This window comes from Lathamus discolor, unplaced genomic scaffold (assembly GCF_037157495.1).
Source record: "Lathamus discolor isolate bLatDis1 unplaced genomic scaffold, bLatDis1.hap1 Scaffold_278, whole genome shotgun sequence".
Classification (NCBI taxonomy): domain Eukaryota; kingdom Metazoa; phylum Chordata; class Aves; order Psittaciformes; family Psittacidae; genus Lathamus; species Lathamus discolor.
The window spans coordinates 12,501-27,044 of NW_027069307.1; the positions used below are offsets into that span (position 1 = coordinate 12,501).

General features: G+C 54.1%; 1 protein-coding gene across 1 annotated transcript; it reads right to left on the reverse strand.

The window, feature by feature from the left end:
• Positions 1–10,530: 10,530 nt before the first annotated feature.
• Positions 10,531–13,046, reverse strand: LOC136006556 (acrosin-like). The gene is made up of 4 exons (XM_065664573.1): positions 12,868–13,046; positions 12,047–12,312; positions 11,510–11,658; positions 10,531–10,890 (listed from the first exon to the last, which is right to left on the reverse strand). Exons 1-4 carry the CDS (start codon positions 13,044–13,046, stop codon positions 10,531–10,533), a joined length of 954 nt encoding a protein of 317 aa, XP_065520645.1.
• Positions 13,047–14,544: the final 1,498 nt, after the last annotated feature.

The following is a 14,544-nucleotide window of genomic DNA, read 5'->3' on the forward strand; positions in this document are numbered from 1 at the left end:
AACTGCCCCAGTTCCCAAGACAAGCCAGGGCTGCAGCAGCCAGAGGAACTGTGGGTGTCTCTGGAACAGGGACTCCTAGGCAGAGGTTGGAAGCTCCCCACGAACCCTTGGACCATCGTACAGGGTTGATGCACCCGGTTGATGCTGGCGCTGCGGGTGCAGAAGGTCCCTCCTCTTGGCTGCTGCCCCATGATGCTGCAGGTGCTGCTCTGGTGAGTTCTCTGTTGTCTCCCCACAGTGACTGCCATGGGTAGTCGCTGCATGCAATATAAGTGGCGGGAGCGGTGATGACACAGTGTGTGGCAGGTGATGTCACTCCCAGTGTGTCACAGCAGCCCAGCTGCCTGCCCAGGCACCCAGATACCGAGACGGGAACCACCAGAGGAGCTGCTCTTGCCTCTTTCACCGGTAGCTTGCGTTCCGTGTGGCAGCTGTCGTCTCCCGGTGCCTCCGCTGAAGGGTTCCGTGGGGTTCCGTGGCCTCGCACACCTGAACATGGGGTGTTCCACAATCAGCCACCCCTGTGGTCCCTGTGTCCCCATGGTCATTGTGATGTCTGTGTCCCCATGGTTCCCATGTGACCCACCATGTCCTTATGGTCACCATGTCCCCGTGTCCCCAGCGCGTCCCTGTGGTCACTGTGTTGGAACCTTAAGCTAACAATAATGTGTGTGCCTCTAGCATAGTAGAATTGGCCATACTGTTCTAACTAACGTGTAGAGAGAAAGGAGCGTTTGGCTGATGAGGGAAGGAACATCATGGGACTGATAAGAGCTAAGGAGACAGTAAGTAAGAGCAAGGATGCCAGCCTTCAAGACAGCAGAGTGGCGCCCAGCGTGGAGCGAGACTGGAGCGGAGCAGAAGCAAGGACATACCAACTGCTACCTGGGCACTAGGACCTTGCGAGCCTGCACAAGCACTGAGGTCATTCGGTAAGCACAGTGAGGAAGCGCCGTGCTGCGCTGCCATGGCTCCGAGAGCCCCACAGAGCAGGGCTCGCGACAAGAAGGAGAAAAAGGCTTTTGGAATGTTCCTGCTGGCGCTGATCAGGCTGAAATGGAACCAGCCGGGAAAGTTTGCTCCCCCCAAGCCATCCGTGCCTCTGGGATGGCAGAATTCTCTGACCCCCAACTTGGGGGGCAGTTGTGGGTCTGGGGGAGTCACATGGGAGTTTCTTGGCCGGCAGTTCTGTGTCTGGGGGTAACGTGGGCTTCACTTGGGGGTCACTTAGGGGGCAGTTGTGGTGTGGGGCTTCACTTGGGCGTTACTTGGGGGGCAGTTGTGGGTGTGGAGGTTCACTTGGGGGGCACTTGTGGGTCTGCAGGGTCACTGGGGGGTCATTTGTGGGCCAGTTGTGTGTCTTGGGAGTCACTCCAGAGTCACCTGGGGGGCAGTTATGGGTCTGGGGTATCACTGGGTGTGCAGTTGTGGGTCTGGAGAGTCACTCAGGGGTCACCTGGAGAGTAGTTGTGGATCTGGGGGGGGGGTCACATGGGAGGCAGTTGTGGGTATGGGGGTTCGCTTGGGGGGCAGTTGTGGGTTTGGGTGGTCACTTGGGGGTCACTTGTGAGGCATTGTGGGTCTGGGGGGTCACTTGGTGGGGCAGTTGTGGGTCTGGGTGTTCACATCAGAGCCACTTGGGGGGCAGATGTGGGGCACGGGGTCATTTGGGGGTGTAGTTATGGGTTTGGGGAGTTCACTTGGGGGAATTTGGCTGCAGTTGTGCTCCTGGGCAAGACACTTTGGGGGCAGTTGTGGGTGTGTGGGTCACTGGGGTTCTCTTGGGGGCAGTTCAGGGTCTGGGGGTGACTGGGGAGTCACTGGGGGCAGTTGTGGGTGCAGGGTGTCACTCGGGGGGCGTTCTGGCTCTATGGGTGTCACTTGCAGGGCAGATTTGGGTCACTTTGGGGGCAGTTGTGGGTCTGTGGAGTCACTCGGGGGTCATTTGAGGGGACAGTTGTTGGGCTGGGGTGTCACTTGGGGTCACTTTGGGGCAGTTGTGGGTCTGGGAAGTCACTTAGGGGTCACTTGGGGGGCAGTTGGGGGTTTGCGGAGTCATTGGGGGTTGATTCGGAGAAAACTCCAGGAACAAACTCGCCAACAAAGTTAAAGTTGGCAAGCAGCTATTCTTTATTGCGGCGCTGGGAGACACACGGGGGATAGCTCCTCCTAAAGGGTATCACCATATTGCTCCCCAGTAGGTGTTTCATGGGTTCATTAACACCACAAACATAGCAATTACCCTGTCCTTCTATTTACCACTTAGTTTAACTGTGCCCATCCCGGACATCTGCTAGTCCCGGATACTCCCCACCCCCAGGTCCTGTTTCTCTATTCTGCTTTTCTTACACTTTTTGTACTAAGCTCCTAAGGACCTACAACTATGTCAACTGCCTCCGAGCACCGCAGTTACTTTCCATTACAAAGCCATCAAACTTCACATTACTTAAAACCGATTCCATTTTGTGCTTTCCTGCCTCCTTGTCTCAATGATGAGGCCGTTGCCCAGGAGTGCAGCCAGGGAGGTGCCCAGGGGCAGCCAGAAGCTGCAGAGCTGGCATCTGGGTGTCTGCAAATGGCAGGAGGAGGAACTGGGTGATGGAGCTGCCATTGACATGTGCTGCCTGTGGGCATGGAGCCTGTTCAAAGAAGGAAAGGGCAGGGAAGAATTATGACAGGCTCCTCCAAGCAAATCCACTGCATTTCTCATAGAAATCCCCCCAGCTGAAATGCATTTCCTTTCTCTGGTTTGTGTTGGCTGAGTGTGCTGTGAGGAGCAGGACCTCTGCCCATGTGCTGCCCTGGCGTCAGCTTTGCTCTGAAGCAGTGCTTTGCCCAGCTCTGATGTTCAGAAGGGACGTCAGATGAAATCCAACTTGTCTGTAAAGTTCAGTACTGGCACTCATGACTCGGATGAGTCTGGGCAGCACAAGACAGGCTCAACAGGGCCTCAGAATCATTTTGACTGTGTTATTTATTTACTGGCATATCACTGCTGAGGGTTTTTATTTGGGGCGTAAACCATTCTTTGTATGACCGAAAACCTGAAGAGTATCTAGGCAGGGAGAAGTTCTCAGCTCTTTGTAGCTCAGGGCAGAGCCAGGAGAGCTGCAGTGTCCATCGGTCCTTCCCCATGTGCCCTGTGCTTACCTTTGCGCTGCCCGCAAGCCGCCTTCAAACACAAATTAAGCTCAACCCCCCCGCCAATAGGAGTTCTGCGCCTCACGCCCAGACGTAGCGATACCTTCTTGAAAATGGGGTTATATTACCCTTTTTCCACTTGTCGGGAACTTCACCCGACTGCCACGATTTTTCAAATATGATGGACAAATAGGATGGATTTCTGGATTAGTAGTTTTACAAGCATTATTGTTCTTCCTGTTATGGCAAATTATGAAGGAAAACCCCTTCATCTGCTATGAAAATAAAGTTATTCTTATAATCTGTTAAGTTTGTTTTTTCAGTTGTCTGTATCACCTACAGGCTGCTGTCTCTGTCAGCATTTTTATTCTGTTTGTGCTTTGCAGTTCGCTGAAGTAGATGTATATTCTGAAAATAAACTTGAATCGATTAAAGTGGCTAACATACAGCGATGCCTCTGTTTTGAAAATTGAGTTCAGGCACAGGCTGTCTGGCAGGAGTGGAGGTGCCTTTTTGCTTCAGTTTTACTGATTAAGCTTTTAGAGTTGCTTTTGAAGGTGGAAGAGGGGTCAGAGTAGCATCAGATTCACACGTTACTGTCTTTACTGAATTGATATGAATGACCCCCTTTGAAGATTGAAGAATGTGGCACGAGCATGCATAAAGCCTCTCAGACTTTGAGGAGCGTGACCTTTTGTCTTTTGTGCATGATCTTCTGGTTGGCTATTGATATGTTTTGCTATTCAGGGATGATGACTCTAGATACATTTGATTAAAGAAAGAAATTAAAATTCAGTAACCTCCTCAGTGTCAGTGCACCTCTGCTGAAGACTCTCTAATATTGCTAGCATTACTGTGAGGTTAAGCTGGTAGTTTTGTTTTACTGTGTTTCGGCTGTGTTACCTAGCTCTGGAACTGGGCCAACCTACGCTCATTACTGCCTTTTTTTTTTCTCTCTAGGTTTCACCCTTCACAGCAGGGAGTATAGATGCTCATTCAGAAAAGCTTATCCAATAGGTGCCAGCATAATTAATAAATCTTTTCTGCTTTTCACTAAGAATTGTAATCATGCATTCATGCCTTAAAAAGCAGCGATGTTCCATCCCTCAGCTGGGGGACACACTGCCTTCCTGCAGTGTCATTTCTCAGCTGAGAGACAGAGTTTGATCTAAAAATCAAGATTTTGTAGAATCATGATGACCTCGAAAGGAGGATTGAAAGGGGACTCTCGGGCTTTCCCAGAGCACACAGAGCATTTATGTTGGAAAAGACCCTTAAGATCGAGTCCAAGCATTAACCACTCTCAAGTCCAGCACTAAGCCATGTCCACAAGTCCCAAATCTACATGGCTTTTAAATACCTCCAGGGAAGGTGACACATCAACAGCTGTGGGCAGCCTTTTTCTTGTCCCCTCATCAAACAGGACAGGCAGGCCAGGACAGGCTGGGAGCTCCTTTACCCCTGCTGAAGGAAGGGATTCAGGGAACTGGAAGGGGACTCAGCTCCCTCCCATGAACACCACAAAACTCTCACTTCCTCAGAAGGTGAAAATGTACCAATATATAGATGATGTCTTAATCAGAGGAGATTGCCCCGAAGAACTACAGCAACCACAGCGTGGCGAGCACCCCATGGTGCAGAAGTTGAAGTTCCACCTAAGGAATGTCAGAAACCAAGCAGAAACCAGTCAAATCGGGGGGTACTTGGTGGATAGCAGCAGTGCAGTGATTGCTGCAGACACCTTCAGAAAAACAGAACAAGGGCAGATGCCCCAGTCTAGGAAGGAATTACAACAGCTTGTGGGGTCCTCCAGGACACTGGAGGGAACATGGCCCTGGATTCCCTATCATTGCTTGCCCACTGTACTCACTGTTACGAAAGGGAAAACCATGGGAATGGAATCTAGAGCATGAGGAAGCAGGAACTACCTAATACAGGAATTAAAACCATACAGTCAGTTGGGCCTGTACATCCCCACCACCCTCTCATAGTAGAATGGGCTTTTGCTGAGCATGGCTCTTCCTGTGACCTATTCACACTGGCCCTGACGGAACAAAAAGCACTTTCATGTTCAAGTCGCCTCTTTCATAGACACTGAACCGCATGGAGAGAGCCCCCTCTGTCCCAGCGCTCCTGCGGGCCCAGAAACACCCAAGGGATGGGGGGGGCGAGCAAAGGCCGAGGGCTCTGGCTCAGCTCCAGCAGCAGAGGAGGAGGCCAGGAGCCTCGAGAACCTGCCCCTGGGTTGCAGCCTTGGGCACAGAGAGTCCATGAGGAGAAGGGAGAGGGGACAGGAAGGACATGGGGGGCACAGCTCCAAAGGCAGCAGCAGTGCTATCACAGAACACACCCTCACAAACTCTTCTGGACAATCAAAGCAGACTCAAACACAGACTCAAACACCCTCCCTGTGTGCCCTGTGGTGACGGGGGTGCCCCAGCCCTCACAGGGTGCCCTAGGAAGCTGTAGCTGCCCCATCCCTGCCAGTGTCCAAGGCCAGGTTGGATACAGGGACTTGCAGCAACCTGCTCTAGTGGAAAGTGTCCCTGCCCGTGGCAAGGGTTGGAACTGGTGAGCTTTAAGGTCCCTTCCAGCTCAAGCCAGTCTGGGATTCTAGGATTCAGGAATCTGTAGCATGTTGAGGAGAGGATGACCTCGAAAGGAGGATTGAAAGGGGACTCTCAGGCTTTCCCAGAGCACAAAGAGCATTTCCCAGTCTGGAATACAGGAAACGTTGGACCGAGTCCCTGCAGCAAAAGAGAGGCAGAGTAGCACTGCTGGGCTGCAGCTAAGGGCTATCCTAGGCAGAAGTTGGAAAGGAGCAGAGAACAACACAACCTCCTTGGATAGGGGATGACCTGCTTTGCAAGGACAGCAGTGGCAAAGCCCCAGTCCCTGCCACAGGGCTCCCGGGGGAAACACAGGTCCCAGCATGACCGTGTCACCTCAGCCAGCACAGAGCCTCTTCCCACATCCCTCCTCGCATGCAGCACCCACTGCAGTGGCCAAAAAGCCAGGGCAAGAACCAGGCCTAGCACTCACCTGCCAGCGAGCCCACGGCAATGCTTGCCAGCATCATGGGCAGCACCACATTTGCTGCATCTCTGCAGAAGAGAATCCACAGTGTCTGCACCCAGACTGAATTTATCCCCACCAAACACCCTCCAAGCAAAAATCTAACTTCACGGATGAGTTGTGCACAGTTTTTGCCTTGGAAAGTGGTTCTGGGAGACATGGAGTGACTGTCAGCGTTCAAAGCCACAGTTCCCTAGGTCTCGGACCCAGAGCACCTTCAAGCTCTCTGGCTGTGGAGGAGGAATGTTTCTATCTCATCACTCACCCACAACGTGCAGCTGCAGCCAGCCCATGGCCTCCAGCTGGGACCTGAAGAGCTACAGCCAGTGGTCCCCCCACTGCAGCACCATCTGCAGCGAGAAGTTCGTTCTGTTGAACCTCAAGTGGCTCTCGTAGGGGGAGCGGTGGTGCTGGCTCCATCGAAAGCATAAGTGAGGATGGCTCCCTCCCGCTGGGCAGTTTTGTATTCCCAGATGACAGCTCTGCCTCCCTGCAGCGGTGGAACCGTCAGGCACACGGTGCAGCCCATGGCCGAGACGAGTTGCTCTGATGCCGGCCTGAGGTCAGCGGAGCAGCAGGGAGGGAGCGTGTGGCCTGCAGGAGAAAGGAGACGTTAGCGCACAGCTCCTGAGGGGCAGCTCCTGCCACCCGGCAGCGCTGGGTACTTCAGGGTGTCACAGAAGCATGGAATGCTTTGGGTTGGGATGGACCTTAAAGCTCATCCAGCTCCAACCCCTGCCACAGGCACGGACACCTTCCACTAGAGCAGCTTGCTCCAAGCCCCTGTGTCCAACCTGGCCTTGAACACGGCCAGCCATGGGGCAGCCACAGCTCCTCTGGGCACCCAGTGTCCCAGATGGATTCCATTCTGGGCAGCCTGTGACAGTGTCCCACCACACTTACAGGGAAGAGCTTCCTCCTAAGGTCTCATCTTATTCACCCCCCTTTGGCAACTTAAAGCCGTTCCCACTTGCCTGATCACTACATGCCCTTGTAAAGAATCCCCCTCCAGCTTTCCTGTAGGCATCAAACAGATATTGGGAGGCAAACTCATTGTCTAAGTCATCATCTAAATTATCATTTGTATCATCTTCAAATCATTGTCAATTAACAGTTGAATTGAAAGTTAATTATTGCTAAATCACCATTGGATTCCCATTTGATTTTAATTCAGTCCCTGATTAATTACCATTGGTTGTTAACAAGGCCCTTATCCCCACAAGGATGACTTCTCTGAACCATTCCCCTGTGAAGCACAGTGAGGCACAGCTCCAAGTCCATTTCCCTTCAGGTATGCAGCGTCAGATCCAGCAAGTGCCCTCGCTCCCCACTGAGGGCCATGGCAGATGGAGGTAGCCCAGTACAACCGGACGGGGTACAAAGAGAGCTGCAGATAAGGTTCCCAACAGCAGGACAGCTCCTGGCACAAGGACTATCCCAGCTCCAGGGCCATCCTGCACCGGACGCCCTGTGCTTCCTGCCCTTGGCGGCAGGGTCACAGCGGGGCCCTCTGTGACCCGGTCTGTGACACTCCCCGGTTTGGTCACGTCTCTTGTGCTGCCCTTCCCTTCCCCTGCCCGCATCCCTCTATCCTTCAGGGGGGCACAGAGACCCCTCAGCCGCCCCAGGGGGAAACTGGGAGGAGTCCATCGGGAGGCCCAGATCCCTGCTCAGGGCAGGTTGGGTATCGGTTGATGGGTGGTGAGCAACTGGATTCTCCCCCCTTGTTATTCACATTAGCATTATTATTACTGGTGGCAGCAGTAGTGGTTTTGTGTTATACCTTAGCTACTGGACTGTTCTTATCTCAACCCATGGGAGTTACATTCTTTCCATTCTCCTCCCCTTTCCTCCGAGAGCCAAGGGGGGGAATAGGAAGGAGAGTGAGTGAGCGGCTGTGTGCTTCTGAGCTACCAGCTGTCCTAAACCATGACAGCACCTTTAGCTAAAGTCCCCAGGTCCCAGTGGCACGTTTGAAACCTCTGGTGTTATTAGGACATTGCTAGTGCTCTGCCGCAGTACTGACTGGCATCTCTCCGTTTTTTGGGAGGAAGGTAAAAGCAAGATAGACAGAGCTAAGGGGCAGACAAAATACATCCTTCAAGGGGTTTTAGAAGGCCACTCAAAGGAAAAATCTAGTCTCTGATGGAAACTGGAGTGACATGCCCACTCCATGTGGCAGGGCAAGCTCATGGCTGGAGCTGAGCTGGCACTGGAATTGGTTCCAAGTCTAGAACCCTTCTAGTCACAGCCAGACATTGCTGGATACCCCTACTCTGCCCCCTGATCCCCAGTGCACGAGATCCAGGGTCTGCTTATGCCTTCCCAACAGCTCGTCATGTGTGAGCAAGTGTCAGCTTTCAATAGCTGAGCTAGTGGAGAGGCAAAGATGTGCTCCTTGGCCTCCCTCTGCTCAGCTTTGGGCCAAGGCAGGAGAGCAGGCCTGCTGTTCTGTGGCTGGTCACTGCGCTAAGGTGGTCGTGTGTTCTCAGAAGCCCCAACAGAAAGCAGGGAGGCTCAAAGGCTGGTAGTTGCAAAGCAGAGGAGGAGACATGGGCAGGCTGCCTTACCTTTCCTGGGAGGTAGTCTGCTGACCCTGGCTTCCCTGTTTTGTCTCCTCCAAGGCTGCTTTTGGTTCCATCCTGTACATGGGAGCTCCTTTATTGCAGACGTCCAGTTCCACCTTGGGGAATGCAGCAGGACCTGGTGTCTGTAAGAGTGCCAGGGAGGTTGCTGGGTACGCAAGTGTTCTGCTGACAGGCAGGCTACTCCACAAAATGATCACACATGTGGTTTAAACAAAGTCACCCATAAATCATACAGTCGCTCTCTCACTCCCCCTACTTCTTGCCCTCCCCCTGCTCCCAGAGGGACAGAAAGGAGAATCGAAAAGAATGCAACCCCCACGGGTTGAGATAAGAACAGTTTAGTATCTAAGGTATAACACAAATCACTACTGCTACCACCAATAATAATAATGATGAAGGAAATAACAAGAGGAAAGAATACAACACCTCAATACCAGCCGACCAATAACTCGCCCCACTCCCCCCAGCTGAGCACCCACCGATACCTCGTCCAACCCTGCAGTCCCTGCCCTTCCGGGTAACTCCGCATTGCATCCTGCCCATGACGTGCTGTGGTATGGAACACCTCTTTGGTCAGCTTAGGTCAGGTGTCCTGTCTCTGCTTCCTCCCAGCTTCCCCTCCTCCCTGGCAGAGCAGGAGGCTCACAAAGTCCTTGGGCAGACCAAACATTTGAGCAGCAGCTGAAAACATCGGCGTTATCAGCACTGTTCCCAGGCCAAAAAATGAAAACACAGCACTGCACTAGCTACTAAGAAGGAGAAAAATGACTGCTACTGCTGAACCCAGGACAGATGGATACAGCCTTGAAGCTTGTTAGGTCCTAAGTGAAGATCCCAAGCCTGGAAGCAGGATGCTCCAGCTGGATGCAGGGATGAAACAGAAGCATGGAAGGCTGGGTTCTCCTTCATCATTTGGGCGTGGAGAGGAGCCTTCAGCATGGATTGGAGCCATAGGACAAGGGGAGATGGGTTCCAACTACAACAGGGTGTCGTGAAAGGAAGACTTGGACGACTCAATATGAGTTACCAGCAAGCTTCGTTTATTGGGCTTCTACCTTCGGTTAATATAACAGTGAATATGCAAATACTAGGCACTTGATTGGTTCTGGCACAAATAAGGCATTGTGTAAGCTCTATATTTTTGCAGCTACACCGTGCACACCCCCACCATCCTCCTTCTCATGCACTTATCACTTAGTGGCCTTGGCTGTGATTGGTCATAGTATGTTGCTGTTTGCCGGTGTCCTTCATTTCCTCATTATCTGGCGTGAGAGGTTTGCACCATGTTCTACACAGATGTCTTGTTTCAGCTCGTTGATGGGAACGTAACCTTTTGACCTTTTTTGACAAGCCAATCCTCCACAACAGGGAAGTTCAGGTTAGAGATAAGGAAGTGAGGGTGCTGGGACACTGGGATGGGTTGGATGGAGAAGGATGATGGATGGGGCTTGGAGCAATGTGGTCTAATGGAAGCTGTCCCCCCTCCTTCTTCATGCCATGGCTTAATGGTAGGGCAATGATTGGACTTGATGCTCCTGAAGGTCTTTCCGAACCTGGCAGATTCCCTGATTCCCAGCTCCTGCTTCACACTGTTCCCTGCCCTCCATCCCTCATCCCCATCCATCCCCATGGACCAGAAGAACACGTGGGCGTGCAAAGCATCCTCTCTATGGGAAAACAAGGCAACTTTATCGAAGTTCGAGACAACTGCAAGCGATGCTGCTCCTCAAGTCTTCTTCCCCCCTAGAGCCTGCAGTAACTCCCGCACCTGAGTGGTGAATTCCACCAGCACCCGAACTGGGAAGGAGCAGAAGCCACTGATGCTGGAGGCCGTGGGCGCCGGCATCGTCTCCTGGATGGGAGTATGGGAGACGTGCTGGTGGCTCCATGTCGGGGGCGTGGCAGAGGCTCCCGCGGAGCGGAACATCCCCAGCTGGTAGAGGATCCACTCATGGAAGTGCTGCGTTGAGGTGTAGACCCCCGGATGGTTGGCCCTGGCGCAGCCACGGCCCCAGCTCGTCAGCCCCACAACCCAGAAGAAGTTGGCACGCTTGTCCCGGCACATGAGGGGACCGCCGCTGTCACCCTATGGAGGAGAAACAGAGAGGATGAGGATGGGGATGGGTCGACATGGGAACAGCAGAGGGGACCGCCACTGTCACCCTGTGGAGGAGAAGGAGAGAGGATGAGGATGGGGATGGGTGGCCATGGCAACGTCGGAGGGGACCACCACTGTCACCCTATGGGGATGGAAGGGCTCTCCTTCATCATTTGGGTGGGGAGAGGGTCCTTCAGCATGGATTGGAGCCATAGGACGAGGGGTGACGGGTTCCAACTGGAACAGGGGAGTTTGGGTTGGAGATAAGGAGTTGTTTCCTATGAGGGTGGTGGGACACCAGCATGGGTTGGATGGAGAAGGATGGATGGGGCTTGGAGGAACCTGGTCTAATGGAAGGCGTCCCTGCCCCTAGCTTCGAACTGGATGCTTTAAACTCCTTCCCAACCTAACCCATTCCATGAATCCATGCTCATGACATGGTTTAGCGGTGGAATCTCAATGCTCTTAAAGCTCCAACCTCCATGGTCTCCGCGCAGGGATGATGGATCAGGAGGCGGATGCGCTTCCGAAGTTAGGATAAAGGGGAATGCAGAGCAGGGCCATGCAGATGGGAGAGGAGAAGGGAGCCCCAGTGGCACATCCCTACCTGGCAGGTGTCAATGCCACCCTGCGGGTACCCAGCACAGAGGTTGTGTCTCTTGATGGCCCCTCGGTACCATTGGCTGCTGTTGCAGAGCTTGACATCGATGAGGCGGACCTTGGCCTCCTGCAGGGCTGATGGGGACGATGCCCCCGCTGTGGGGACACAAAGGGGGTCAGGACTGGGGGCACAAGGACTGGCTTTGGGGGTATTGGGGGCTGAGAAGCTCAATGGGAGCCATCAACATCCCCCCATGTCCTGGGCTGCATCCCCTTTGCTCTGTATCCTCAACAAAAGGAGGACATGGAGGGACCTTCAGCGATGGGACAAGGGGTGATGGGTTCCAACTCAACCAGGGATGCTCAGGCTGGAGAGAAGGAAGTGGTGGGACACTGGGAAGGGCTGGATGGAGAAGGCTGGGATGCTCCATCCCCAGTTGGAGCAATCTCCAATAGACCTGGATGAGCTTTACCCTCCCTTCCATCCCATTCCATGAATCCATGGCCCAGCATTCCAAGGCCAACGGGGCCATCGGGCACTCACTTCTGGCCTCCCTCGCGCCCCATCCGCTGATGAAGCACTCGGAGAGCTGGGATAACCTGAGCGTCGCATCGGGCACGCAGGCCAGCTGCACGTGGTACCCGCACTGCACTGGCTGGTCCAGCTCCACCAAGGCGATGTCGAAGCCGCCAGAGATGCCCGTGTAATATTCATGGACCACGACCTGCCGTATCCAACGCTTCTGGGTCTCGGCATTGGCCCAAGCCAGGTCCGTGATTCCGACCATCACAAACCAATCCTTGGTGAAGCTGGGAGGGAGTGGAAGAGTAGGGATTGGAGCCATAGGACAAGGGCTGATGGGTTCCCACAGGGAATTGCAGGCTGGAGATAAGGAAGGGATTCCCTAAGAGGGTGCTGGGGCACTGGGATGGCATGGATGGAGAAGGTTTGGGTCTCCATCCCTGGCAGTGCTGCAGGCCAGCTTGGAGCAAGCAGCTCTATGGAAGGCATCCCTGCCCATGGCAAGGGGTTGGAAATGGATGATCTCAAGCTCCTTTCCAACCCACCCCACTCCATGATCCATAACCATTGCATTCTATTGCATTCCATTCCATCTCATTCCATACCATTCCATTTTAATCTATTCTAATCCATTCTATGGAGAAGAGGGATGGGAAGGAGCCACATTCCTGCTGCTTCCCAAAGGAAAGCACTGCGCCAGCGTGCCTTAGGCTCAAGGGCTGTCAAGCTGGAATCAGCCTTCTCCTGAGCGCTCTTCCCAGTGCATCCAGGATGGGGAACGGGACGGGATGGGAGCTGCTCCTTGGCTATTCCCTACGGCTGGAATCCCTTCTCCCCCTTACTTTTGCCCGACGAAGCAGTGAGCGGCCGTGAGGACCCATTGAGGGGTGATGAGGGACCCCCCGCAGATGTGCGAGAATCCGGTGGCTGCGGGGAATTGGATGCTGACAATCCATGGCCAGGCGCCCTGGTGCGCATCCATGCCTCCGACAATGCGCGACATCCCATAAGAATCAGCCATGGGACGGGTACCACAGGTCCCTCTGGAAGCAGAAGCCCAACACTTGATGGTTAGGGATGCAGGGCGAGCATTGTCGTGCCCCATTGGGTGCTGCAGGGACAAGGGACCCTATGGGGTGTCCCAGAGATGAGCATCATCCTGCCTCATAGGGTGCTGCAGGACAAAGGACCCTATGGGGTTACCCATAGCTGGGCTGTGCCACCACATGGGGTGATGGCAAGCAAGTGGGGCTCCCCACATCCCACCTCCCCATTGGTGTGACCGTGGCTGGGAGCGGCAGCATCTCCCTATGGAATACCAGGAGCCCCGGAGCCTGGAGCCACTCACCCACAGCTGTCCCAGGAGCTTTGCACCAGCCAGGCCGAGGCCAGCAGGATGATGACAAGGAGCAAAGCCATCGCTGCCACCACCGCTAAGAGTGACACCAAGGAGCTGCTTCCAAGGAGCTGCTTCCAAGGATCTGCAACCAAGGAGCTGCAACCAAGGAGCTGCAACCAAGGAGCTGCAAGCACCACTGCACCCAAAGCGCAACTGCCCCAGGGATACGGGTGCTGGATGCAGGTCCCTTGGAGCTGGGGCTGATGTCATAGAGAGGCAGGTTCCATGGGGTGAGGTCCATGGGGAGGGGGGCGGGTCAGGGGGGGTTCGATGGGGGGTTCCATGGGGAGATGGGGGCGTTCTGATGCGCGTGGGGTGATCTGAATCCCTGTGGGATGCTCTGGAGCTCTGTATGATGCTGTGGTTGTGGGATGCTGTGAATCTCTGTGGGGTGCTCTGCTTTGTGGGATGCTCTGGAGCCCTGTGGGATGCTCTGAATCCCTATGGCATGCTCTGCTTGTGGGATGCTGTGAATCCCTCTGGCATGCTCTGGAGCTCTATGGGATGCCCTGAACCCCTATGGGATGATCTGCTCATGGGATCCTCTGAATCCCTATGGGATACTCTGCCTGTGGAATGCTCTGAATCCCTATGGGATGCTCTGCTTTTGGGATGCTTGGAACCCCTATGTGATGGTCTGCTTCTGGGATGCTGTGAATCCCTGTGGGATGCCCTGCTTGGGGGATGCTCTGAACACCTATGGGATGCTCTGCCTGTCAGATGATCTGAATCCCTATGGGGATTTAAGGTCCCTTCCACCCCACACCACGCTGTGACTGTCTGACTGTAAAGTACGATCTGCATTTGGCTGCAGAAGAGCTCTCAGCACTGAGTCAGGCCCAGGGGCAGGTGCAGACATTTGTGCAGAACATCCTGTCTCTGCTGCTGGCCTCGCCAGAGGCCACTGGAGACCGCTGAGGGCAGGTCAGGCCTGGAGAACAGCCAGGATCAAGGGCAGCACCGCCACCTCCTCTGAAGGAAGCCCAAGGGCTGAGGCTCTGCAGTCTCTCCTTTCCCCTGCACCACCCTTGGCTTTCAGCCCCACAGCAGAGCCCTTCTGCAGCTGCTTCTCAGCTCTTGTTGTTCGCTGGCAGCTTCCAAAGGCACTTGTGCCTCTGCC

Bases quoted from the DNA above. Each gene is read 5' to 3' on its own strand.
- LOC136006556 (XM_065664573.1), bottom strand. From the start codon at position 13,046: ATGGCTGATTCTTATGGGATGTCGCGCATTGTCGGAGGCATGGATGCG. The intron at 12,313-12,867 runs GTAAGGGGGAGA...ACTCCCTCCCAG, and splicing joins CACTGCTTCGTCGGGCAAAA to CTTCACCAAGGATTGGTTTG. The intron at 10,891-11,509 runs GTAGGGATGTGC...TCTCCTCCATAG, and splicing joins GTGGCATTGACACCTGCCAG to GGTGACAGCGGCGGTCCCCT.